Genomic DNA, 26039 nt, shown 5'->3' with positions numbered 1-26039 from the left:
AAAATACCCCGAATAGCCACAGCAATCTTGAGAAATAAGAACAAACCTGGAGGGATCACAATACCAGATATCAAACTATACTAAAAAGCCATTGTAATCAAAACAGCCTGGTACTGGCACAAGAACAGGCACATAGATCAATAGAACAGAACAGAGACCTCAGAAATTAACCCAAGCCATTATGCTCAATTAATATTTGACAAAGGAGATAAGAGCATACATGGAGTAAAGGCAGTCACTTCAATAAATGGTGTTCGGGGGAAATGGTGGCAAAGTAAATGGAAGCTACACTGACACTCTCCCAGAACCAAATTTGAAATACAACTAAAATAGAGTAAAAACATCCTGAAAAATCAACTGAAGAGAACCTTGATAATGAAGGATGGAAAGTGGAGATCATAAAGAGACTGGTAGGAAGGGCAGAGGCACAAAAGGGTTGGCCAGGCTCCCACAAATAGCAGCTGAAGGTCCGAAGGAATATCTCAGCTGTGGGAGGTTCCCACTGAAAACTCTGTGGTCTAAACCTCAAGCTGGGCTCCCTAACCCAGAGAACCAGAACTGATAAAGGTGCCCATATAACACCTGGCTGTGAAAAGCAGCAGGGTTGCTATCTGCTAGCCAGAGATGGTTGGAAATGCAGGCACCCTCTTAAAGGGCCAATGCCCAAAATTTTGTGTGCAGCCACTCACCTTGGGCTCCAGCAGAGGGAGGGCAGAGCAAACTGGAGCTGTGTGAAGAGTCCAGAGTTGGGGGCTTGGGGGTTGGAACTTAGAGGGCAACCACCCTGGTTTCCTGTGCTGAGTCATTCACTCATGCTGCAGACCTTTGCTATCCAGGTGGGGTTTTGTGTTTTTTGGTTTGTTTTTTTTGGGGGGGGGGGAGGGGGAGAGGTGCCCACACCCATTGAAAGAACTCCTGCCTCACCCTGTGGTCAACAGCCTGAGAGTAATCAAGGCTGATAACAATCAGACAGCAGGCAGAGGTGGATCTCTGGAGGCTTTGAGTATTTGCCTGATCTCCTTCTGGACCTGGCAGTAGGGAAAACTGATCCTTATGAACATTTTGATACTTTCCGAAAACATCTAGCCCCAGCAGAGGGAGCTACAGACTGTGGATTGCTGAAGTGCCAAACAGGGTACTCAGGGCCAATCAGAAACAATGTCTGACATAGTCCACCACTAGAGATCAGGAGTCATAGTACATCCACCTATACATAAACACAAACACAAACAGGCAGCCCTAATGGGGAGACCAAAAAGAAAAAGAAAAAAAAGAGAAAAGAACAAGAGAATTCATCAGAAGAATAGATAAATGAAATGGCAATAACAAATTTATCAGATATAAAGTTCAGAATAATAATGGTAATGATACTCAACAGCATGAGAAAATATATACTATGAAAAAAGACCAGTCAGAAATAAAAAATGGCATAGCACTAGTAAAGAACACATTGGGGGAAATATACTGAAGATTAGGGGAAGCTGAGGATTAGATCAGTGAATTAGAAGACTGGGGAGAAAAAATAATCAGAGAACCCCAGAAAATTTTTTAAAAAGAAACAGGACAGCTTAAGGGAGCTGTGGGACATGAAACAACAATATTTGCATAAGAGTAGTGGCAGAAGGAGAAGAAAGCAAGCAAGGGATAGAGAATGTGTTTGAAGAAATAATGGCAGAAAACTTTCCTAACCTGGTGAAGGAAAAGTTTACCCAAGTTCAGGAGGCACAGAGAGGCCCAAGCAAGAAAAACCCAAACAGGCCCACGCCCAGACACATCATAATTAAAATGCCATTGATTAAAAACAAACAGAGAATCTTTAAGGCAGCAAGAGAAAAGCACTTTGTAACTTACAAAGGAGCTTTCATTAGTCTGTCAGCTGATTTCTCATCAGGAACTCTATAGGCCAGAAGGGAATCGCATGAAGTACTCAACGTAAAGAATAGCAAGGATCTGAAACCAAGATTACTATATTCAGCAAACTATCCTTAAAAATAAATGGTGAAATAAAGAGCTTCCCAGACCAAAAAAAAAAAAAAAAAAAGGCTAAAGGAGTTTATCACCACCAAACCAGCACAGCAAGAATTGCTAAAGGGACTACTGTAATAAGAAGAAATAGGGAGAGAAACATAGGCAGAATTAAAATGACAATACATAAGTACTTATCAATAATAACCTTAAATATAAAAGTATTAAATGCTCCAATCAAAAGATATAGGGTAGCTGACTGGATACAAAGACATGACCCAATTAGATGCTGTCTACAACAGACCCACATCAGACCAAAAGACTCACACAGGATGAGAATGAAGGGATGGAAAAAATTTTTCCATGCAAATGGAAATGAAAAAAAGCTGGGTAGCAACACTCGTATCTGACAACATAGACTTCAAAATGAAGGCAATCACAAGAGACAATAAAGGTCACTACATAATACTAAAGGGATTGATCCAACAAGAGGATATGACCCTGGTAAACATATATGCACCCAATATAGGAGCACCTAAATATTTTTTTAAAAACTTCTAGAGGACTTTAAGGGAGAGATCAACAGCAATACAGTCAGAGTAAGTGACTTTAACACCCCACTGACTTCACTAGGTTAACAAGGAAACAGTGACTCTAAAGGACACACTGGATCAAATAGATTTAATTGACATTTATAGAACATTTCACCCCAAAGCTGTGGAACGTATATTCTTCTCAAGTGTACATGGATCATTCTCAAAGATAGACCACATGTTAGGACACAAAACAAGTCTTTAAAATTTCAAGAAGATTGAAATCATATCAAGCATCTTCTCAGATCACAATGGAATGAAATTAGAAATCAATTATAATAAAAACATTCAAACACATGGAGGCTAAAAAGCATGTTATTAAACAACAAATGGGTTACCAATGTGATCAAGAAAGAAATTAAAAATAAATAAAAATAAAAAACTTCCTGGAAAGAAATGATACACAACAACCCAAGATCTCTGGGACACAGCAAGCGCAGTCTTGAGAGGGAAGCTCATAGCACTACAGGCCTATCTCAAAAAACAAAAAAATTTAATAATAAACTATCTAACCTGCCGAAACCGGTTTGGCTCAGTGGATGGAGCATCAGCCTGCGGACTGGAGGGTCCCAGGTTTGATTCCGGTCAAGGGCATGTACCTTGGTTGTGGGCACATCCCCAGTAGGAGATGTGCAGGAGGCAACTGATCGATGTTTCTCTCTCTCATCGATGTTTCTAGCTCTCTGTCTCTCTCCCTTCCTCTCTGTAAAATAATCAATAAAATATATTTTAAAAAAACAACTATCTAACCCTACAACTTAAAGAATTAGAAAGAGAACAACAAGAAAAGCTCAGAGTAAGTATAAGGAGGGAAATAATAAAGATTAGAGCAGAAATAAATGACAGAAGACTTAAAAAAAAAATACAAAAGATCAATGAAACCAAGAGCTGATTCTTTGAAAGGAAAACAAGATTGATGAACCATTAGCCAGACTCATCAAGAAACTGAGAGAGGGATTTTGGACCTGGAAGCCAGGCCTCCTGCACCCACAAGCTGCTGCGCTTCCTCTAAAATCATTTCTCGGAGAAACCAAGATGGCGTCATAGGTTAACGCCGGAGATTGCTGCCCTCGAACAACCACTTCAGAGATATAACTAAAGGACAGAACAGACAGCATCCAGAACCACAGGAAGGCTGGCTGAGTGGAAATTCTACAACTAGGAGGAAAGAGAATATCATACCCAGACTCAGAGGAGGCGCCATGCTGAAGTGAAATACTGAGGTGCGGAGTGCGCGCACGCGGAGCAGGCTGGCGGCGGAGGGCGCAGTTGTTGTTTTCAATCTGGAGGGAGTTTCAGACTCTGAGCTCCAGATCCCGGCGAGTCTCTGGGGACCCAGACTCAAACGGGAGAAGCGGGACTGTCTGGCTTCGGTCAGAACTCCAAGGCAGCTTTCTCTCCGAGGTTTGCAGCCATTGCTGGGACTCTGAGAGGCAGAGCCCCTGGGGAAGGAACTGAGAGCAGCCATAACTGCCCGCTCTGGCCCGCCCTGTAGATCCCCGGGGACCAGCCCCGCCCAAGCCCGGCGCAGAACCATTTGCCGGATAGCCTCAGGCAAAGGCTAGATTAGCACCGCCCTAGAGATCCAGCACAGAAGCTCTCCCACTGCAGACACAGCTGACTCTCATAGCCAGTTAGCCCAGAGGTCAAATCACCCCCGGTATTGCCGACATCAATCAAGGCTTAAAGGCAACAAGACTGCGCACAAAGACCATTTGGGGGTGTACCAAGAGAGCATAAAAAATGCGGAGACAAAGAAACAGGACAAAACTGTCAATAGAGGATATTGAGTTCAGAACCACACTTTTAAGGTCTGGTCTCTTAAGAACTGTCTAGAAGCCGCCGATAAATGTAGTGAGATCCTCAAGAAATCTAATGAGACCCTCGATGTTGTGATAAAGAACCAACTAGAAATTAAGCATACACTGACTGAAATAAAGAATATTATACAGACACCCAACAGCAGACCAGAGGAGTGCAAGAATCAAGTCAAAGATTCGAAATGCGAAGAAGCAAAAAACACCCAACCGGAAAAGCAAAGTGAAAAAAGAATCCGAAAATACGAAGATAGTGTAAGGAGCCTCTGGGACAGCTTCAAGCGCACCAACATCAGAATTATAGGGGTGCCAGAAGATGAGAGAGAGCAAGATATTGAAAACCTATTTGAAGAAATAATGACAGAAAACTTCCCCCACCTGGTGAAAGAAATAGACCTACAGGTCCAGGAAGCGCAGAGAACCCCAAACAAAAGGAATCCAAAGAGGACCACACCAAGACACATCATAATTAAAATGCCAAGAGCAAAAGACAAAGAGAGAATCTTAAAAGCAGCAAGAGAAAGAAACCCAGTTACCTACAAGGGAATACCCATACGACTGTCAGCTGATTTCTCAACAGAAACTTTGCAGGCCAGAAGGGAGTGGCAAGAAATATTCAAAGTGATGAATACCAAGAACCTACAACCAAGATTACTTTATCCAGCAAAGCTATCATTCAGAACGGAAGGTCAGATAAAGAGCTTCACAGATAAGGAAAAGCTAAAGGAGTTCATCACCACCAAACCAGCATTATATGAAATGCTGAAAGGTATCCTTTAAGAAGAGGAAGAAGAAAAAGGTAAAGATAAAAATTATGAACAACAAATATGCATCTATCAACAAGTGAATCTAAGAATCAAGTGAATAAATAATCTGGTGATCATAATAGAATCAGGGACATAGAAAGGGAATGGACTGACTATTCTTGGGGGGGAAAGGGGTGTGGGAGATGCGAAAAGAGACTGGACAATAATCGTGCACCTATGGATGAGGACAGTGGGTGGGGAGTGAGGGCGGAGGGTGGGGTGGGAGCTGGGAGGATGGGGGGGAAAAACAAAGAGGAACAAATGTAATAATCTGAACAATAAAGATTCAATTTAAAAAAAAGAAAAAAAAGAAGAAGAAACTGAGAGAGATGATCCAAATAAATAAAATCAAAAAGGAAAGTGGAGAAATGACCACTGACACCACAGAAATACAATATAAGAAAATACTATGAACAACTATATGCCAACAAGCCAGACAATGTGGATGAAATGGACAAATTCTTAAAAAAGTATAATCTCCCAAAACTGAATCAGGAAGAATCAGAAAACCTGATTAGCCAATAACAACTGATGAAATAGAAGCAGTCATCAAAATACTCTCAGCAAACAAAAGCCCAGGTCCGGACTGCTTCACTGGGGAGTTTTACCAAACATACACAGAAGAACTAACACCTATACACATCAAAACATTCCAGTAAATCCAGGAGGAAGGAACACTTCTAAACTCTTTTTATGGATAAGAGGATAATTAGCATTATCCTAATTCTAACACCAGAGAAAGACACTACAAGGAAAGATAATTTCAGGCCAATATCTCTGATGAATATAGATACTAAAATCCTCAACAAAATATTAGCAAATCAGATCCAGCAATATATTGAAAAGATCATACACCATGACCAAGTAGGCTTTATACAAAGGATACAAGGCTGGTACAATATTCACAAATCAATAAACTTGATACATCACATAAACAAACTGAAAGAGAAAATTCACATGATCATATCAATAGACAGAAAAAAAAAATTTGTCAAAATCCAACACCCATTTCTGATGAAAACTCTCAGCAAAGGGGGAATAGAGGGTCATATCTCAGCAAAATAAAGTGCATATATGACAAATCTACAGCCAATATCATATTCAATGGGCAAAAACTAAAACCATTTCCCCTAAGAACAGAAACAAGACAGGGATGTCTGTTTTCACCACTCTTATTCAATATAGTCCTGGAAGTCCTAGCCATAGAAATCAGGCGAGAAGAAGAAATAAAAGGCATCCAAATTGGAAAGGAGGGAGTAAAACTCTCATTATTCGCAGATGGCATGATATCTTATCTAATAAAAGAGAAACATGCAAATTGACCATACCTCCACTGTGCTCACAAGCCACGCCCACCAGCCAATCAGGAGCGAGTATGCAAATAAATCCAACCAAGATGCTGGCAGCCATGGAGCTGGAGCGAACAGGAGACTTGGGTTGCCCCTGGCAATGGAGGAAGCCAAGCTTCCCTCCTACCCTGGCCGGACCTGGGCTCCACTCAAGGCTACAAAGTTTCAATTATAGAAGTATCAATTATAGAAGATAAATAAATCCCAGATACCTGCTTCCAGCCGCTCTGGCCTCCACTCAAGGAGGGTCTGGGAGCCTGGGTTGCCCAGGGCTGTGGCCAGCCTGCAAACAGCCATCAGTCCCTCACCCAGGCTGACCAAGCACCCCAGTGGGGACCCCCTCCTGAAGGGAGTGCGGCCAGCCTGAAAAAAGCCCTCAGCCCCTCACCCAGGCTGGCCAGGCACCCCAGTGGGGACCCCCACCCTGAAGGGGGTGTGGCCAGCCTGCAAACAGCCATCAGCCCCTCACCCAGGCTGGTCATGCCCTCCCAGTGGGGACCCTCACCCCAAGGGGGCATAGCTGGCCTGCTAACCACCACAAGCCCCTCGCCCCATGCCCCAAGGGAACCCCCATCCTGATCCGGGACACCCTTCAGGTCAAACCAGCTGGCCCCCACCCATATACCAGGCCTCTATCTATACCAGGGGTGGGCAAACTTTTTGACTCGAGGGCCACAACGGGTTCTTAAACTGGACCAGAGGGCCGGAACAAAAGCATGGATGGAGTGTTTGTGTGAACTAATATAAATTCAAAGTAAACATCATTACATAAAAGGGTACCGTCTTTTTTTTGTTGTTGTTTTATTCATTTCAAACGGGCCGGATCTGGCCCGCGGGCCGTAGTGTGCCCACGGCTGATCTATACTAATAAAAGGGTAATATGCTCATTAGACTGGGAGATCTTCCAGACATTCTTCTGGACAAAGCCATGGTGGCGGGGCCGAGGTAGAGGCAGTTAGAGGCCAAGAGGGGAGGGCAGTTGTGGGTGATCAGGCTGGTGGGGGGGTGGGGCCATTGGGGGTAAGCAGACCAGCAGGGGGGCCAGTTGGGGGCAAGCAGGTCATCAGTGGGGGTCAGTTGGAGGTGATCAGGACAGCAGGGGGCGGGAGCAGTTTGGAGTGAGCAGGCCAGCAGGGGGGCAGTTGGGGGCAAGCAGGCCGGCAGGCAGAGTGGTTAGGGGCAGGCAGGCAGGCAGGTGAGCAGTTAGGAGCCAGCAGTCCCAGATTGCGAGAGGGATGTCCGACTGCCAGTTTAGGCCTGATCCCTGTAAACCAGCAGTAGGACATCCTTTGAGAGGGTCCCAGATTGGAGAGGGTGCAGGCTGGGCTGAGGAACACTCCCTCCCCTGTGCATGAATTGCATGCATCAGGCCACTAGTTGCAATAGAAAACCCTAAAGACTCCACCAAAACATTACTAGGTTTAATAAATGAATTTGGCAATGTAGCAGGATACATAATAAACATCCAGATATCAATGGCATTTTTATACTCCAATAATGAATTCTCAGAAAGAGGCACTAAGCAAATAATCCCATTTACCATTGCAACAAAAAAATTAAAACACTTAGGAATAGACTTAACCAAAGAGGTAAAACACTTGTACTCAGAAAACTACAGGACATTGAAAAAAGAGATAGAGGAAGATATAAACAAGTGGAAGAATCCTATATAATAAAGCCTAATATGCAAATTGACCAAGGAACGACTGGTGGAACAATGGGTTGCTATGATGTGCACTAACCACCAGGGGGCAGACACTCAATGCAGGAGCTGCCCTCAGTCTGCAGGCCCCAGGCCACCCAAGGCAGGTGCCAGCGGGGGTCCCCTGATCTCCTTGCCGAAGAAGGAGGCGACCAGCTGCGGAGGCAGGGGCATGGGGCCGGCGAGTGGGCGGGGCCCCCTGATTGCCCCACTGGTCACACACAGATCAGCCCTGATCATTGGTGTTATAGTAATCATTATGGTACTTAATGTTAGGACCTTAGAATGTAAGACTTAAAGCATGCAACCCTGTGTGGACTGTTATAGTTAGATATAGGAATACTGTGTGAGACCCAAGAATGCACCCTTGTAACCTCACTAGTACTGGTAAACAACCTATCTGATGGGAACGCCCAAAGCCAGTACACACCCATAGATTAGCAGTCCCCAGGTGGATCTACACATGGCAGCCGCTGATAACACACACACCAACAAAGACCACGTCTACAGAGGGGTATAAAATCAGACAGTCTGATCGACCCAGCAACTCATAGCTCTCCTGTCGCCAGAGTGTGAGGGCCTGTGTGTGTTCACATCTCAGTTCCCAGCATGAAACTCTGCCCAATTAACTGTCGATCAACGAAGGAGCCAGCAGCCAAAGGCGCTGTCTACCCCTTTGTGTGTGTCAGCGAGCATCGCCAGGTGGATCCTTCCCAGCGTCTGAGATCCATCAGGAACTGGTAAATAAACCCCCTGTGTGCTTGCATCTAACCTGTTTGTCTGTATGTAATTTCTCCGGCTCAGCTCAAATCTTGGTGCTGTCTCTGTAAAAGTGTCTGACCAGAAGGTATTGGCGCAAGCCTCAAGCAGATGGTCCAGACCACCTGTGCATGTCCCACTTAGGAGCAGCACCTATATGGGAATCCCTTGCACCTTGACATAGGTGACGGGCCTTAAATATATAAGAAATAGAAGCTTATTTGGGACAACTGGCCAGGCCTAGGGACCTTACTCATGCACAAATTTCATGCACCAGGCCTCCAGTATACCATGTTCATGGATAGGTAGAATTAACATCATTAAAATGTCCATACTACCCAAAGCAATCTGAAGATTCAATGCAATCTCTATTTAAATCCCAATGGCATATTTCACAGATCTAGAATAAATATTCCAAAAATTTATATGGAACTAAAAAGACCCTGAATAGCCTCAGCAATCTTGAGAAAGAAGAACAAAGTTGGAGGGATCACAATACCAAATATCAAGTTATACTACAAAGCCACTTTTCTCAAAACTGCCTGGTACTGGCACAAGAACTGGCATATATAGCAATGAAACAGAACAGAGATTTTAGAAATCAACCCAAGCCATTATGCTCTGTGGAGGGTCCCCTGCCAGGGAAGGCGCCATGGGCTTTCTTTTAAGTTCATGTTGACTGAACCCATGATGTAGGCACATCTAATCAAGAGGTGAGAATGCCTCAGTTGGACTTTTCAAAGCCCAGGTTCCGGGAAATGGGTTTTTATTATGCAAATCCAGTCAAGCACCAGGAATGAATTCTATTCTGGCCCACCCGGAGGTGACAGGTGACAAGGTGAGGTGACGGAGGTGACAATTTACAAAGAAGCTACAAGAATGCACACAATCCCCTTTTATTTACCCTTAGTTAAACTTCCTGATATTTGGCTATAAATAAAAATTGCTGCCCTGGCTCTGAGCTCTGTTCATCTGTCAGAGGGCAGACGCTACACCTAGGCCCAGCTTTCCCTCTATTTCTGTCTCAGTCTCATTCGTTTTCATTTTTCCGTAACCCTTGTCGCATTCTACTCAAGATTTCTTGAACCCCCACATTCGCTCTTTCGACGCTGGCCGTGGGAAGAGAGAACACACCCCCATAATGCTCAATTAATATTTTACAAAGGAGTTAAGAGCATACATGGAGTCAAGATAGTCTCTTCTATAAATGGTGCTGGGATAATTGGACAGATACTTGCAAAGAAGTGAAACCAGACCACCAAATTACACCATACACAAAATAAGTTAAAAATGGATAAAATACTTAAATGTAAGTTGTGGAATCATAAAAATCATAGAAGAATCCATAGGCATCAAAAATCTCAGACATCTCTCATAGCAATATATTTATGGATACATCTCCTAGGGCTAAGGAAACTAAGGAGAAAATAAACAAATGGGACTACATCAAAATAAAATGTTTCTGTGCAGCAAAAGAAACCATCAGCAAAATGAAAAGGGAGTCCACTGTATGGGAGAACATATTTGGCAATGATACATTTGATAAAGGTCTTTTGAAATATATTTTTATTTATTTCAGAGCGGAAGGGAGAGGGAGAGAGAGAGAAACATCAATGATGAGAGAGAATCATTGATTAGCTGCCTCCTGCATGCCCCTTTCTGGAATCAAACCTGAATCCCGTGCATGTGCCCTTGACCAGAATCGAACCCGTGACCCTTCAGTCCGCAGGCCGACACTCTATCCACCGAGTCAAACCAGCTAGGGTTGATGAAGCTTTAATACTCAAAATATATAAGGAACTCGTACAACTTAACAAAAGGAAGACAAACAATCCAATTAAAAAACGGGCAAAGGACCTAAATAGACACTTCTTCAAAGTGGACATACAGATGGCCCAGAGACAGTAGAATCACCTGGGAATCTTTTTAAAATCCTGATTTCTAGGCCTTATCCTCCAGAAGTTCTGTTTCTTTGTTATGGGGTTGGGCCACAACATTAGTAACAAAGAAACAGAATTTCCAAAGGATGAGGCCCAGACATCAGGATTTTAAAAAGATTCCCAGGTGATTCTAATGTGCAGCCAAGGTTGAGAACCACTGGCATAGAGGGACCTGGAGAGTATCATGCTAAGCAAAATAAGCCAGTCAGAGAAAGATAAGTATCACCTGATCTCACTCATATGTAGAATCTAATGAACAAAATAAACTGATGAACAAAATAGATCTCCAAAGACATAGAAGCATGGAACAGACTGATGAATCGCAGACGGAATGGGGTGGAGAGGGGGTCAAGAAGAAATTAAACAGAGAATTTATATGCACATATTCATAACTCATGGACACAGACAATAGTGCAGAACAGATCTGGGACAGGGATGGGGGTGGGGGAGAGAGGGTCAATGGGGGGAAAAGAGGACATCTGTAATTCTTTCAACAATAAATAAAATTTTTTAAAATAATAATAAAGTACAAGGGGATTTATTATAATATATATGCCAAAATAAATGGGACTACATCAAATTAACAAGTCAACAACTTCTACAAAATGAACAAATTCCTTGAAAGATATAAATATAAAAGCTCACTCAACAAAAAATAAATAAGCAAAATAGCTCTAAATCTATTGAATAAATTGAATATATAGTTATAAAACTTCTTGTAGAAACTTTTCTTCCTAAGAAAACTTTAGGCCCAGAAGGCTACATTGGTGAATTATACCAAACATTCAGGAAATAAATAATAATTCTTTACAAATTCTTCTAAAAAATTAAAGAGTTGGGAACATCTGAGTAATCCATGAGGCCAGAATTACCCTGATGCCAAAGTCAGACAAAAATATTATAAAAAAAGAAAATACCAGACCAATATTCCTGTGAACAAATAGTTTTAACTAAGCTTATCATATCTAATTCAAATATATAAAGAAGACAGTACATCATAACCAAGAGGGATTTATCCCAGAATGTAAGGTTGGTTTGCTATTTGATCATCAATTAATATAATTCAATATATTAACTGACTAAATAATAAAAACTATAATTGTCTCAATAGATGCAGAAAAATCACTTTACAAATTCTGACAAAAACTCTCATCAAACTAGAAATACAGGGGAATGTCTTCAACCTGAGAGAGGGCATATATGGAGAGCTTACCACTGGTAACATGCTTAAATGGAACACTGCATGCCTGTCCCCCAATAACAAGGACAAAGCAAGGATATCCACTCTTGTCCTGGAGCTTCTAGCCAATGCAATAAAGCAAGAAAAAGAAATGAAAGGTATCCGGAATTGAAAGATACAAAACTGTCACAATTGTCTATGTAGTAAATCCTATAGAATCTATAGGGGTGGGGAACTACTAGAACTAACAAATGAGTTTGGGAAGGCTATAAGATCAATATACTAAAATCAATGATATTTTTACATTCTAACAGCAAATGATGGAACTTGAAATTGAAAGAAAAATACCATTTGAAATAGCACTTCACTTCCAGACTAAGAGGAAGAAGCTGGTCTAGGGGCAGATGGAAGATTTAAGAGAGGGATGGTCGCTGAGCCTGGAGAGAATGAAAACAAATGCTTTGCTAAACTTTCTGGACCAGCGGGGCTAATGGAATATTCATCCTCTGAGACAGGAGAGATGGAGGCTCTTGCAGGTTATAATGGGGAAGCTGATGACCTCAATTTCCCTCAATGACATGAGAGAGGAGGGAGTCTACTGGAATTACAGAAGGAAGTGAAAGAAGTTGCTGGAGGGGCACCAGATTGGGCTGTGGAGATGTGGGGAGATGGGGTTGCTGGGTAGGGAAGTCTTGTAAGCAGGTAGAAAAGCATGTCACTGACCAAGGGTTTGATGACCTCATAGAAAACACATCATCAAGTGACATCTGGTGCCAGAGAGCAGCAAAAGAGGAAGGGAGTGGCCAGTGGAGACCTGGACAGCCTTAGGCCTCTGCCCCACCCTGCTTACATCCTCCCGGGATCAGGCTCCATCTGTCCTGGCTCACAGAGCCCAACATAGAGATGGGGGGAAGTAACACCCCAGCCAGCCACAACCTGTGGAGATGGAGACCAACAGACATATGTGTCTCCACCATCCCTGAGGAAGGCTCCAAAGGTGACACTTTGGGGTGTGGTATACTAAAGGAGAGAGAAGTCAGACCGTTAGCCAGGGTGACAGGGCAGTGAGAAGGATACCGCCAGGGAGCCACCTAGACTCTAAGCCTAACCCTCTGAACACTGGCCTCATGACTCTCACTCTCAACGCCTCTGGTCCTCAGCACCCATTCATGCCCTGAGGATGGTAACAGTGTGTCTCGAGTGATCTCAGGATCAAGTGAATTACCCAACACGAGTAAAGCAGACCCTCTGGGACTGTAGTCATCCTGTTACCAGGAAGAGAGGCCTTAGGAAGGTCAAGAGCTAAGGAGCGACTGAAACTCCCTCCACCCATAGCAGAGCCCAAGTGGGCACTGCCTATAGGTTAGGGACCTCAATGTGGCCCCAGTGTCCTGTCCACTCTGCTGCCTCATTCCACAAGGTAGCAATGTTGACCCAAGAGTGGAACTTCCACAGGTAACCACTCAAACTAATGGCCCCATCTGGCCATCACAGCAAAACAGCACATTGGACAGAAGGCTAACACTGCATTTTATAGATGAGTAAGGCCACAGAGCCGAGATTGCAAGGCCCCCTGGAAGCTGAGCCTCCAGAAAACCAATTTACAGTCCTAACCACTGTGATGAGAGTCCAGGATTCCAGACCTCCATGATGCTAATTTTTATCCTCAAATTCTGTTTTCTTCTACTGCTAAGAGCTCTGAGAATCATAGATGCAGAGGTCTTATGGTGCACCCTCTGGAGCAGAGAATGGAAGATCATGCAACAGAAAGCCACTTGAGCTAGGGTTGCACGCTGGGGATGCACACAGGAGTCTTGTTCCGGGGTGCCATGGATGACAGCCTCCCACGTGACATCCAGAGGCACAGGCTAACGTGGAGGGTCTCTGGAGGGTGGGGTCCAGAAGCAGAGGTCTCACCCATTAACTCCTCAGTCTCTGCCACTTGCTCAGAGCCTACTTTCTCATACAAGGAGGAGCTGACCTAAGGGTCCAGTCATTGCCACAGGGTCTAGTCAGAGCATCCTATCAAAATCAAAATGGAGCGCCCAGGGGTAGTTAGAAATGGTGACTGCAAGAGGGGCATTTGCTGTGGGATATCTTGAGACAGGTGGACTAGTTCTCAGGAATGGAAAGGACCTCACTCTCTATCCACCAGGCAGATCAGAAAGATGAGTGCACATGCCCCCACCACACCCTTATATCCTGACCCTGGCTTTTCATGGCCTCATAAACTTCAAGTCCCACCTCTGGTATTCAGATTGTGGGAAACACCTAATCCACAGAGACAGACCCCATCCTGCCTCACTTCCCTCTGGGGACGTGAAGAACCTCTGCCCACTTGGAAACAGATGCTTCTGGGGTTCCAAGTGAGATCAGGGACCACAGCACTGTGCAGAGCCCAGAACCCAGAGCATGTGTTGTCACTGTCTCAGAGGGCTTGGAGAAGTCATCTGATCCAACAGCCTGCCTTTATAAGGAAAACCTTCTGGAGAGCCAAAAAAAATTGACCAGGGCTAGAAAGGAGAGGCTCTTAAAACACAATATGCCCACAAACTAAGAAAAAAGAATATAGGCCAATGGAAAGATCCAGAAACACGCAACCAGATTAGATGTGCAGCAGGGGTCTCCAAGAAGTGCATCTGAGATCAGGGGAGAGATGGGGAGGCAGAGCAGCTGAAATGGACCATGCATCTGGGGGCCACTCCCAGCTACTTGTGTTAGAGCCATGGTTTCCAAACTATGTGCCAAGGCACTCTGGGCCATTGCAGCAAATTCCTAGGGCACTGCACACTCACAGGAGACACAGCAATATTGTCATCTGCAGGAAAGACACCTACTGGCTCTAGGGAGCTGTATTTTAGCTGGGATGGGCCATATTCCTTTGCAAGTTATCACATCTCTGTGAAGCTGGCTTTCTGGCTGATGCTGTGATTAAAACACACACACACACACACACACACACACACACACACACACAACACACAAAAAACATGTACTAATGAAAATCCACAAGGAACAGAAAATAAAGTTTTCTTGCCGACTGCGTGGGCACAGCTTCCCATTGGTAACTGCAGCTATGTGAGAATGAAATAAAAACAGTATTCTTTTAACTTATGTAATTTTTTTTAAAAAAAGAACTACTCATTATTATGGTTTTTGGACCTAATGACTTGCTAAACAAAACTGTCAGGTATGGCCCAGCCAGTGTTGCTCGGTGGTTGTTGACCTACAAACCAGGAGATCACAGATTGATTTCTGGTCAGGGTACATGCCTGAGTTGCGGGCTCAATCCCCAGGGTGGGGTGTACAGGAGGCAGCTGATCAATGATTGTCTCTCATCATTGATGTTTCTATCTCCCTCTCCCTTTCTCTCTCTAAAATCAATAAAAAGATATATTTTTTAAAAAGCTGTCAGGTATATCTTTTGGCCTGGGGCACTCTGAAAAGATGACTGAGCATGGACAGAAAGCCTGAACCCTCTGCTGGGAATGCAAGGACCAAGGACCTCACCCCTGAGGAGCAGGTGCCCCAGAGTCAGCCTCTCTCTCGCTCTCTCTCTCTCTCTCTCTCTCTCTCTCACACACACACACACACACACACACACACACACACACACACACACACACACACACAGTAGGTGAGGAAAGCTTCCAGAAGGGGCAGGAAGAACACCCCTGCTTCTGATCTGAGACTCCCATCCTGTATGCACTTGGTCCCTCTGAGAGCATAGCTATGGGCTTCCCACCTCCAGCCCCTGGTGGCCCACATCCCTTCCTGCCTCCCCAACTTCTTTATGGAAAGAAGGAAGTTAAGGATTAGGCAATTAGTGTCTGAAAGCCTGGCATCCCCCTCCCTAATACAAGAAATATCACTACAAAATTCCACCTGATACCTGCCATGAAGGATTTCAACACCACCACAGATAGGGAGCTCAACACCTCAGATAGCAAACAGCCCTCCCATCTGGCCTGCCCCCACACCAGGTCCTCACCACCCCTGACCCCAGCAGGGGCCACCCAGAGGTCCTGGGACCAAACCTTCTTTCCCCTCAGGCCTATTCTGGAAAGAAAGCAGCTCCCATGGGCCTCTTCCAGTCTACAGTGGTGCAAAAACAGGATCTTTCCTCAGGAGTCATCCACAAAGGGGGATGTTGTGGGATCAGACCTGTGGCCCTGGGTAGGTCAGGGAAACTCCCTCGGGATGACAGCAGAGGGCGCTGACAGGAAGGACTTCCCCTTCAGCAGCTTAGTTGAAAGGGAGGCTTAGTTGAGAGGGAAGTGGCCAGGGCCAGGCAAGCAGGGGCACAAGCAGACATGTGTGTGTGTGTAGGGGCGGGGGGGGGGGGGGGGGGACATGTCTCTCTCTTCCAGTCAGGGTACAGAATTTCCAGCTGAAAGTAAGGGAGTGGGAAAGAACCTCACCACCCAACTGTAGTGGAAACTTCCCTTTCCTGCACCTGTGTTCCTCTCCACATCAACCCCAGGATGGCCTGGCCCCATGCTCCTGGGCTTGCAGGAAACAGACTCAAGGGCTTCGACGGCTCCTAGAAAATGGGGTGAAGGAAGAGCTTCCCTGGCTGATGCTCTCTGGAAGGCTTGCTATGATGCGTGTCTTCAGGTAAGTCTCCGGAACAGGGAGGCTTCACCTGGGAGTGGCAGCGTTCACCTTTCACTCTCTCTTCCCTCCCCACCACCTAGCACCACAGATGACAAGGCCCAGGAAAGAGGAGAGCAGCAGGGGGAGCCTAGAGGTCCCAAGCAGGTGAGGGGCAGGATGGAGGACTGAAGAGGCAAGACCTACCTGCTCCATCCCGGTGGGATGGCCACCCCTGTGTATGGATCCACCCCTGTGTCTGGGGGCTCCTCGTCGAAGCTCTAATCCCAGGCAGGCCGAGCACCTGGAGAGGCAGGGGTAGGAGCTGCAGTGTGGCTCCCACCCCACTCCCACAGCCCAAGTCCCCAGTAATTTGATAATTGGGCGGAGTTTTCTCTGAGAGAGAATGGAAGTCCGGAGATCAATCTAGCTCCCTCCTGCCCACCCATCTCATTCCAGAATCCCTTCTCCTTCCCTCAGTGGGTGGAGGGCATTTGTTGACTCAGTGGAGGGGTGTAGGGAGGAGTATGCGTAGACAAAACTGGATCCCAAAGCTGGTGAAGGGAAAAGAGCTTTCCTGGAAATACAAAGACTTTGCTCCACATTGGGAAAGGGCTGCTGATGCAAGTCACCAGGTGCCACAGGGCCGGCATCCACAGGCCCCAGGGCTCCCTTTGCAGATGAGCAGGCAGCATGCTGGGGGTGAGACCTGCCTCTGGGTCTCCAGCCAGTACTAAATCTGAAGGGACATGGAGCCACCCCTGAACTGGGGCCTCTCTGTGGGACCCCTCTCTGGGGCTGACACATTCTGCAGACCACACTGTACAGTGTAACACAACTCAGAGGTTGTCTGAGCAGTGGTCATAGGAAACGCGGCATCATGGCAGAGCCCCGGCTTAGGATTTCTAGGTCCAGTTCTACTCCTGCCCCCCCCCCCGCCCCCCAGGCCCCAAACAATGACACGAATTCCCGCTCTGCTCTCCTCACAGCATAATTGAAACCGACCAGTCTCCCATGGGCGCAAGCATCTCACCTGTTATTATCATGTGCACCAGGGAAAACTAGAGTGAGGGGTGACCTCTTCCCTCTCCTCCCCAAATAATAGCTCCTGTGTCTCCCTGGACTACGGATGAATATGCAGACAGCCACACAATGGACTGCAAGCCAGAGCTAGAGAGCCACTCCGTGAGATCTCGGATAAGTCACTTTCCCTTTCTGGTCTCTCCCTCCCCCGTCAGCAGAACCATAAGGCTTACCTCCGTTGTCAGAAATCCCTTCTGGGCCCTGTCAGACCCGGTGATCCGAGGTCCCTGAGCTCAGGGCACAGCTGCGCGCGCCACCTCAAAATACCAGGAGATCCCGCGTTCTCTTTCCTGGTGGGGTGTGGGAAGAAAGCGGGGGCGTCACCACCTGTTTCTCAATCTTAACCTTCAGGTACGTGGTTGCACCCTGGACGCCCACTCAGCCGCTGTCCCCAGGGCCGCCGTTCCCAGCCCAGCCCAGCCCATCTCCGTCGGCGGAGCTGCTCGGGCAACCTGGATCCCAGCGGATTAGAAAGGCGCGGCTTGTAGGGCCGGCCTCGGAAGAACTGGCAAAGAGATGGATGGAAGGGAGCGGCAGCCCGGCCACCATGAGGGCAAGGGACAGAGCGCGAGACACAGCAGAAGCAAGAGCGAGAACAGCACAGCGCGTCTCACGGTGAGCGCAGGGCGCGCAGGGCTCCAAACGCCAGGCGCGGCCCGGGAGCTCAAAGCGGATGATTGCCGACCACGCCGTCCAGGTGGGTCGGCAGGCGGTAGTTCCCTCCCCATCATCCCCCCACCCCGCGCATCTGACAGCAATTCCTGAACACTGGGTGCATCCAGCGCACCCTGCGCATCCCGCGGCCGCGGGAGGGGCCAGCGCCTTCGTCGCGCCAGTTCCCAGAGCCCCGCCCGCCCCCAGCCCGGCCCTCCCTGCCCCGCCCCGGCCAGGGCCCCGGCGGGCGCCCCCCGCGGCGCTGCCCCGCCCCCGCCGTCCCGCGCTGCCTTGGGCCGGGGCCCGCCGCCCCGCCGCCGGCCCACCTGGCGCAGCGCCGCCCTCGGAGCCCGCACACCCGCGAGCACCCGCGCAACCCGCACACCCTGTGGCAGCAAGAAAACCCAGCGCCGCCGCCCGCCAGCTTCCAGGGCCCCGGCCCGCCTGGCGCCCGCGCTCTGCCTCCCCGCGATGGCCCCGCTTGGGTACTTCTTATTCCTCTACAGCGTGAAGCAGGCGTTGGGCAGCTACCCGATCTGGTGGTGAGTGAGCCTTCCTCGCGTTCGCCGCGGCCTCTGTGCGCCCCCAGCCGCCATCCCCTCGGGCAGGGCCCGCAGTGGCCCGGAGCCCACGCCCTACCCCTTCGATTCCGCGGGCCGTGGGCACCCGGTGGTTTCCCTTGGCGGCCTCTTTTGACCTGTTCGGGCCAGGGCTGGGATGCGGGTGGCGGAGCTTCCGGGGACATTGATCTCCGGGCCAAGAGGGGCCCCGGCGAGAGACGAGGCGAACAGTGGGCTGGAGAGAGGCGGGAAAAGGGTCCGCACAGATGTCACGAACGTCTGGGCAGCCTGAGTCCAAACGAAGCGGGGAGGGCGAGCTGGGAGAGAGAAATCCGCCAGAGATTTTTCTTAAGGACCGTGTCTTACTCACACACACACACACACACACACACACACACACACACACACCTTAAAACAAAGTCGTTGAGACAAGACCGAACAGCTCGGGGCAGCGCAGTTACGTAAAGACAGCAGTGGGGACTGGCCAGGAGCGGCAGGCGCAGTGGGGCCAGTGCCAGGCTCTCCGTGCCTCCCTCCGCTTTCCCGGCGACAGTGTCCCCAGGGGCCCTGTCTGTGAGCCGTCGGCCTGGACTCCCATAGCCAGAAGGAGTTGCCCAGAGGTGCAGAGGGAGTGAGCATCGAGTTTGAGGTTTCCTGAGGGAGAGGCCCTGGAACCCACCTCGGAGAAGGCTAGGGCGCTCTGTCCTCTGCCCCAGACCAGGCACATCTCTGTAAGACCAACCTAAAGCTGCTCATGGAAGTGCAGACAAACTGCGGGAAGGATCCCGAGAATTTACAGCACAAATGGGGGGAGGCGGGTCAGGGTGACTCTCCCTCCGGGCATCTGATGAGGCAAGACCCTCACAGTCAGCGTCACCCCAAACCCCCTGCGGGGAAAGCGGGCGCCGAGGGGCCGGGCGCGCCATTGGAAGAGACTCAGAGTTGGAGAGAAGCCTCCCCATACACTTGCGCGCTCTGCACACACCCTCCCAGGAACCCTTTCCGACGGCTTGCCTGGAATTATAATAATTACGCCGAGGGGAAGGGGGAGACCCAGCGAGCCCAAGTACATCTAATCCGATAATAATTTTTCTCTTCGAGATTGTTCAAGAGTGGGGGCGCCCGGGGTGGGAACTATGGTCCAGGCGCAGCCAGGCGGGGCGGAGCGGAACGGTCGATGGGGCGGGTCCGGGGGCCGGGAATGGGCGGTAGAGTGGCGGGGACGCGCCTCGGAGACCCTGGTGCGCCCCGCACCCGCGTGTCACCTGCAGCTCCGGTGCCCCCAGAGCGCGGGCTGCGCCGAGCGTGCCTCGGACGCGGGGACACTGACGCTTGCGCCACCAGCCGTGGGGGAAGCCAGGGAGCGCGTCCAGAGGGCCCGCGGCCGCCAGCTCCCTCGCTGGCTTCTAATTAGAACCGCCGCTGCATTCCTGGGCGCAGGAGGAAGCGCCTTCACCCTCGCGCTGCTCTCGTAAAGAAGGGCCCTGTCACCAGCCTCACGCACTGAGAGCTTTGTCCTGTTGGGCCCGCGGGACCGTAGCCTTGCCCCCCACAGCACACGTGTGTCACTCCTTTCACCTGAGCCATGTGTGTCCTGTCTAAATTGACCCTAACCTGGTCTTCTCCAGATCAACTCAGGGGGTCCTCTCTCCAGGAGCTACCACTAGGCACCCACCCAAGCAAGAGTGCAGGGTAGCCTGTGGCCCCAGAGGGTGGGGGTGTCATGGAACTCCACTTTGTTTGCACACTCAGTGAATCTCTATTTCCTGAGAAGAAGTGAATCTGGTGGACACAACCTCAGGGCTCCTGGGGACCACCGATTTCCCCTCCTCCTCTCTGCTCCCAGGCGAGCTGGATACCGGAGGGGTGCTGTCTCCCCACAGGGCACACAAGCAGAACAGAGAAGGGCTCATGGAAAGATGGGGGTTACAGCAGGAAAAGCCTCTATCTTCAGCCCCACCTGTCCCGAGCTCCCACAGGTGGCTCCTCTCTTCTCCTGCCATCGCCCACAAGGGGGCCTGAGGGACCCTCCCTTTATAACTTCTCACCTTCACGCCCAGCCTCCCTAATTGGCTGTTCTGTTTCACCCTTCCTGCCCCAAAGGAAGTTACTATCCCATTCCTTTTCCCCACCCCAGCAGCTCACATATAAAAGTGAAAGTGATGAGGACTTCCTCACCTGAGAAATAGCCAGGAAACAGCCCAAGTCAGGAGTAATTAGGCTTTTGAAGTTGGTGTGGCTCTTGGTGGGAGGGTGGAGGGAGAGGAGGAGGGAAAGGAGGAGGAGCAGACTGTGGGGACCTGAAGGGCACAGGCTCCTCAGGACCATCTCAGAGTGTTGTTCCAAGGTCCAAAGGTGAAATGGTTCTAAGAGCTGCGGAGCCCTGCAGGAGCATGTGCTCCGGGGTAACAGGTGAAGGTGGGAGCCCAGAGAAGGGAGGGGTCTGGGCACCTGACACCCTTGGCCAGTGCTCCCTCCCCGCACCAGGCTGCATTCCTAAAGAGTCAGAGTTAAGTGGAGGCCCCCTGGGAACACAGGAGAGGCATCAAGTCTAGGGGACACAGAGCCCTGTAGAGAGCGCCCCCCTCCCGTGGGCAAGGTGAGACCTGTTGTGCTTTGGGCGCCTTCCTTCCACTTCCCACCCCCCAGTAGCATAGACCATCTGCTTCCTCCATCCTCACCCTCCTGCTCTCCAGGCCAATCCCACACCTTTCTTCTCAGAGCTACTGCCCTGATTTCACCTGCATAGGCAGCCTGCCCGCCCGCGCCCCCCTCATTCCCTGTAGCAACCCCCTTCCAGCTGCCTGGCCCCTCACTAGCCCCTGCTGGACTGCAGGCTCCCCGGCACAGAGGCCATGCCTTGGAGCAGATGTCCCCCCAGCTAAGCAGTGCAGTGAGGCTGAGTCCAGCCTGCTCCCACTCTTTGGCCAGCACAGAGGCTGGGATGTGCTCCCTGCCTCTCCCTCCTCTCCAGTCTCTCATCTTCCTCCCCAGACCCCGCTAAGCCCTGCCACACCTGGGCATGTAGGCACCAGCCAAGAGCATGTGTCCAGCCCTCCTGCTCCTTCTAGCCCCCAAAGAAGGCCATCACCTGCCCTCACCTTCTGAAACTTCCTCTGTGGTGGCCCTCCCTCATACTGGCCCCACAGGCTCCTCTCATTCTGATGGTGAGACATAGGCCTCCCTCAGTGGGCCCCACTGTTATGGGGTGAATATGCGTGTTGAGTTCAGGAGCAGGTGAAGGAGAGTTGTGGAGGCATTGCCCAGGACCCTCAGCCTCCCAGCATGGGCAAAGAGGAGGAGAAGGAGGGGGAGGAGAGGAGGAAAAGGACTGAGCAAGACTCAGGCTTCTTAGGCAGGGCCAAGTGGGCAAGATTCCGGACCTGCCCTGCCTCTGTGAGCTGCATCCAATGTGCCTTCCCAGGGTGGCCCTGCCCCCTGTCTCTCTCCAACCCTCTCTCTTTCTCTCTCTCTCTCTCTCTCTCCCCACCTCTGTCTGTCTCTGCACCCCTGAGGCTGGTGATGGTCATAGCTAGCTTATAAAACTAGAGAAATCCCGGCGCCAGCTGACACCCCCAGTGTTGCAGGACCCTGGGGCACTAGGAACAGTGTTCTGCACAGAACAACGAACGGACATCCTTGTCCTGAGGGGCAATGTCAGAAATGGCCACAGACAGAAGATATGGTCAGAACACTAGTTCATACAACTACCAAGTCCGCTCTCCCTCATCTTGACCCCTCACAAACACACTGACATCTGACCCTCTGACTTAGCCACCCAAACACTCAGGCCTCTATCTGGGGTCTGGGTGTGGCAGATCCTCCCAGATGGGCTGCCCTCCATTTTGCTGGGCTTGTTATCAATTTTTATGAAGTGGTTTTCTGTTTTATTTGCATAAACTTGCTAGAATCCTTTGTGTCAGGAGAACAGGATGGATACATGTAGGAGGAGCAGTCTCAGAGAGGCTGCAAATTATACTCTTCATGGTGGGTACCCTGTGCAAGTCTCCAGCCTCAGGATGGGAAGTACCTGGTCCTGCCCTGCAGGTGTGGCCCAGGACAGAAAGCAGGGCCGGGATGTACCACCTGTCCATGGAAAGGTGGCTTATACGGAGAGTGTAGTCCACAGGTTGTCCATGAAGAAACAAGAACAGAAATTAAGAATACGTGGGTGAGGCCCTAGCTGGTTTTGCTCAGTGAAGAGAGTGTCAGCCTATGGACTGAAAGGTCCCGGGTTCAATTCTGGTCAAGGGCACATGCCCGAGTTGTGGGCTCGATCCCCAATAGGGGGCATGTAGGAGGCATCCAATCAATGATTCTCTCTCATCATTGATGTTTCTTCCTCTCCCTTCCTCTCTCTCTAAAAATCAATAAAAATATTATTAAAAAATACGTGTGTGAGGCCGCCGGTGTGGCTTAGTGGTTGAACATCTCCACCCATGAACCAGGAAGTCACACTTTGATTCCCCTCAGGGCACATGCCCAGGTTTCCGGCTCAATCCCCAGTAGGGGGCATGCAGAAAGCAGCTGATGATCATTGAGATTTCTATCTCTCTCCTTTTCCCTTCCTTTTGCTGAAATCAATAAAAACATATTTTTAAAAAAAAATGTGCATGGGTCCTGGCAGTGCCTGCACTGCCGCATTTTTAGGTATTTTATAATGGATTAGGAGTTTAAAAAGAAAACCCAAAATACAGCTGTTCTCTAGCGAGTTTGAAAAGCATCTGTCCGCCTGGAGTCCGGAGTCCCCTGCAGCAGGCAGCCCAAAGGACAAACGCCCTTTTGCTTCACCACCCGGTACTGCATTTGGATTTTTGAACCAAATGTGAGGCCTCGTATTTGCCCTCTTTAAGGGTGGTTGGAGGACTGAGAAGTGTTTGAGCCCACACTGCTGTGTGGGGTCTGAGAGGTGGGGGCCAGAAGCTGCTGGGGGCCAGGAGGTGGGTTTTGGCTCCGAGGGGGAAAGGCTCCCTGAATCTGAGAGCAATCCCGGTGCTGGTGCATGGGAGGTGGTGGGCTGCCCATCCTGGAGGCATGGAAAGGGACAGCCTGCTGCCGCGTGGGCACATGGACACCTGGTGTTCACCACTGCAGCTGACAGCCCTCCTGGTCATTTCCCTAAACTCTGCCAGTGCGGTCGGCAGTTTGAGTAGCTTGTTTGTTCAACAGCTGGTGTCAGACATGCACTATACTGAGCAGATCTTGCAGAGAAGCCCCGGCACAAAGAGCAGAGACAGCCTGCCTGCGCACCCACGCTGGGCTGGACATGAGCTGACTGGGTCTCAGGTTGTGGGGAAAGAGACCACAGTCGGGCTGCCTGCGCCCAGGTCAATCTCCCTCTCTTTATGAAATTGTCACAGGACTGTCCCTGCATCACCGCTGTGAAATCCCATGAGGGGATTCATTCTTCCTCCCTTTGCACTCTTTACCCCTGAAATTGCTGGTAAGATTTTGTTGAATGAACAAATGAGTGAATGAACCAGTAGAATCTTTCCCATGAAAAACAAGCCATAACGAGGTGGCCTGAGCTGAGGGACATGAGGACATAGCTGAATGTTTTTACAGCACCCTCTGAGTTCCCCATTCTGGGGCCGGGTGCCCATGACTCATTGGGGAGCGCTACCTCGATCTCCCTCCAAGCCTCCACAGGTGACACCCTGGAGGTGTTTAATGCTTTGGCGCTTCCACATTCCTTCCCAGACAAAAACGTGCCGCCGCTGCCGCCCAGGGAAGCGGGCAAATGCTTGGCCGCAGGCACTCGAGCTTCTGCCCACCTGCTGGGACTTGCTCAAAGTATGTGTCAGTAATGCTTTCTGGCCTGGTGGGTCGGGAGTGCTGGGAGGGCTACAGGCAGGGTCATGCACTGGGCAGGGAGGGGTGGGTCCTGGGACCCCTCTCCCATTGGCCCTCCCCAAAGAGAACGTGCTCAAGCTCCGAGGGCAGGGTCTTCCAAGTGGAAGAGAGAGAGAGGAGGCATGCTGCCTTCCCTGGGGTCCCCTTGGCGTGTAGAACCTGGAGGTTCTCCCTCAGGCAGGTCTGCACCCATCGGAGAGCCTCGGTTCCTTGTGGCTCTTGAACAGTTCCACCCAGAGGAGCAGAGCCCGTCCATCAAGCCAGGCAGCCATCAATCCTCAGGGCAACCAGCCCACACTTGGGGCCTCAGATCTCAGGACAGGACCCTCTTCCTCCTGTGGAAAGGCTCTGACCTTAGAAGACAGCAATTCCGACAGGACAGCTGCTCTGGAGGCCTCGTGTGTCATCAAGGAGGAGACCCCTGGACAAACCAGGACCCTTCTTGCCAGAGACCCCACAGGGTGGACAGCAGAGGCCACTGGACCTCCTTGTTCTCCTGGGACCTAGGCAGAGCTCAGTGCCCACTCTGTGCCTGCTCTGTGCCCTCAAAGGACAAGAGAAGGCATGGCTTTGCCGTCTGGGAGAGACACACCTCATGGCCCAGACATGGGAGGACGTGCAGAAAGGTGGAGAGCCTCATTGGGACAAGAAAGCAGACAGCAGGGCTGGGGCACAGGGTGCTTCCTGGAAGAGGTGGCCTAATGATGTGGGGTTGAATGTGCTCTAGGGACACCAAGGTATAAGGACACACGTCCCCACTGCTCACCTCCCTCTGGGAGCCTCAGATAGAACGTGGCCCACGTCCTGCCCTGCAGGCCCAGCAGAGGCCCCACCTACAGAGCTCACAAAATGCTCACCTGAGATCCTGCCGCCCATCCAGACCCGCCTGGACAGTGCACAGAGCCAGCCTCTCTGACTGGGAATTTATGCCTCTGCCCAGCCTCTTCTGTCCTCTGGCCCCACCACAAAATCATGGTAAAGTCCACACGGTGAAGGCCATCAGCCAGACTGGGTTCTGGACAGCCTGCCCCCCTGCATGTCACAGCCAGTGCCGCCTCTATTCCAAGTAAGACAGTCTGGCAAGGCGCCCGCCTCTGCAGTGTCGTCTTCAACAGGAGTGAGCGAGGAAGGAGGAAAACCACCAGTGCTAGCGCAGCCGTGGTTCACGTGGCCCCAGTCACAAGT

At 49.8% G+C, this 26039-nt stretch overlaps 1 protein-coding gene and 1 long non-coding RNA gene across 5 annotated transcripts in view; one reads left to right on the top strand and one right to left on the bottom strand.

Annotated features, from left to right (window-relative positions):
* Positions 1-16740: 16740 nt before the first annotated feature.
* Positions 16741-19450, bottom strand: LOC132234643 (uncharacterized). Its single transcript, XR_009452912.1, has 3 exons — positions 18973-19450; positions 17961-18077; positions 16741-17008 (listed from the first exon to the last, which is right to left on the bottom strand). It is a non-coding gene; the product is annotated as an uncharacterized LOC132234643 (long non-coding RNA).
* The window catches only part of WNT3A (Wnt family member 3A), a 60223-nt gene continuing 52427 nt past the window's right edge, over positions 18244-26039 (top strand). For 3 of the 4 annotated variants that reach the window (XR_009452911.1, XR_009452910.1, XM_059695813.1), the window contains exon 1: positions 18676-18983. Coding sequence is in view for 1 of the 4 variants with exons in the window: in XM_059695813.1 (XP_059551796.1) it covers positions 18913-18983 (71 nt within the window). In the remaining 3 variants the exon portion in view is untranslated. Of the gene's footprint in view, positions 18485-18675; positions 18984-26039 lie in introns of those variants that run through there. The other variant, XM_059695814.1, reaches the window with a different exon arrangement.

This window comes from Myotis daubentonii, chromosome 5, assembly GCF_963259705.1.
Source record: "Myotis daubentonii chromosome 5, mMyoDau2.1, whole genome shotgun sequence".
Lineage (NCBI taxonomy): Eukaryota > Metazoa > Chordata > Mammalia > Chiroptera > Vespertilionidae > Myotis > Myotis daubentonii.
The sequence above is the reverse complement of the archived record's forward strand: the minus strand, read 5'-3'. Positions and strand labels throughout refer to the sequence as shown.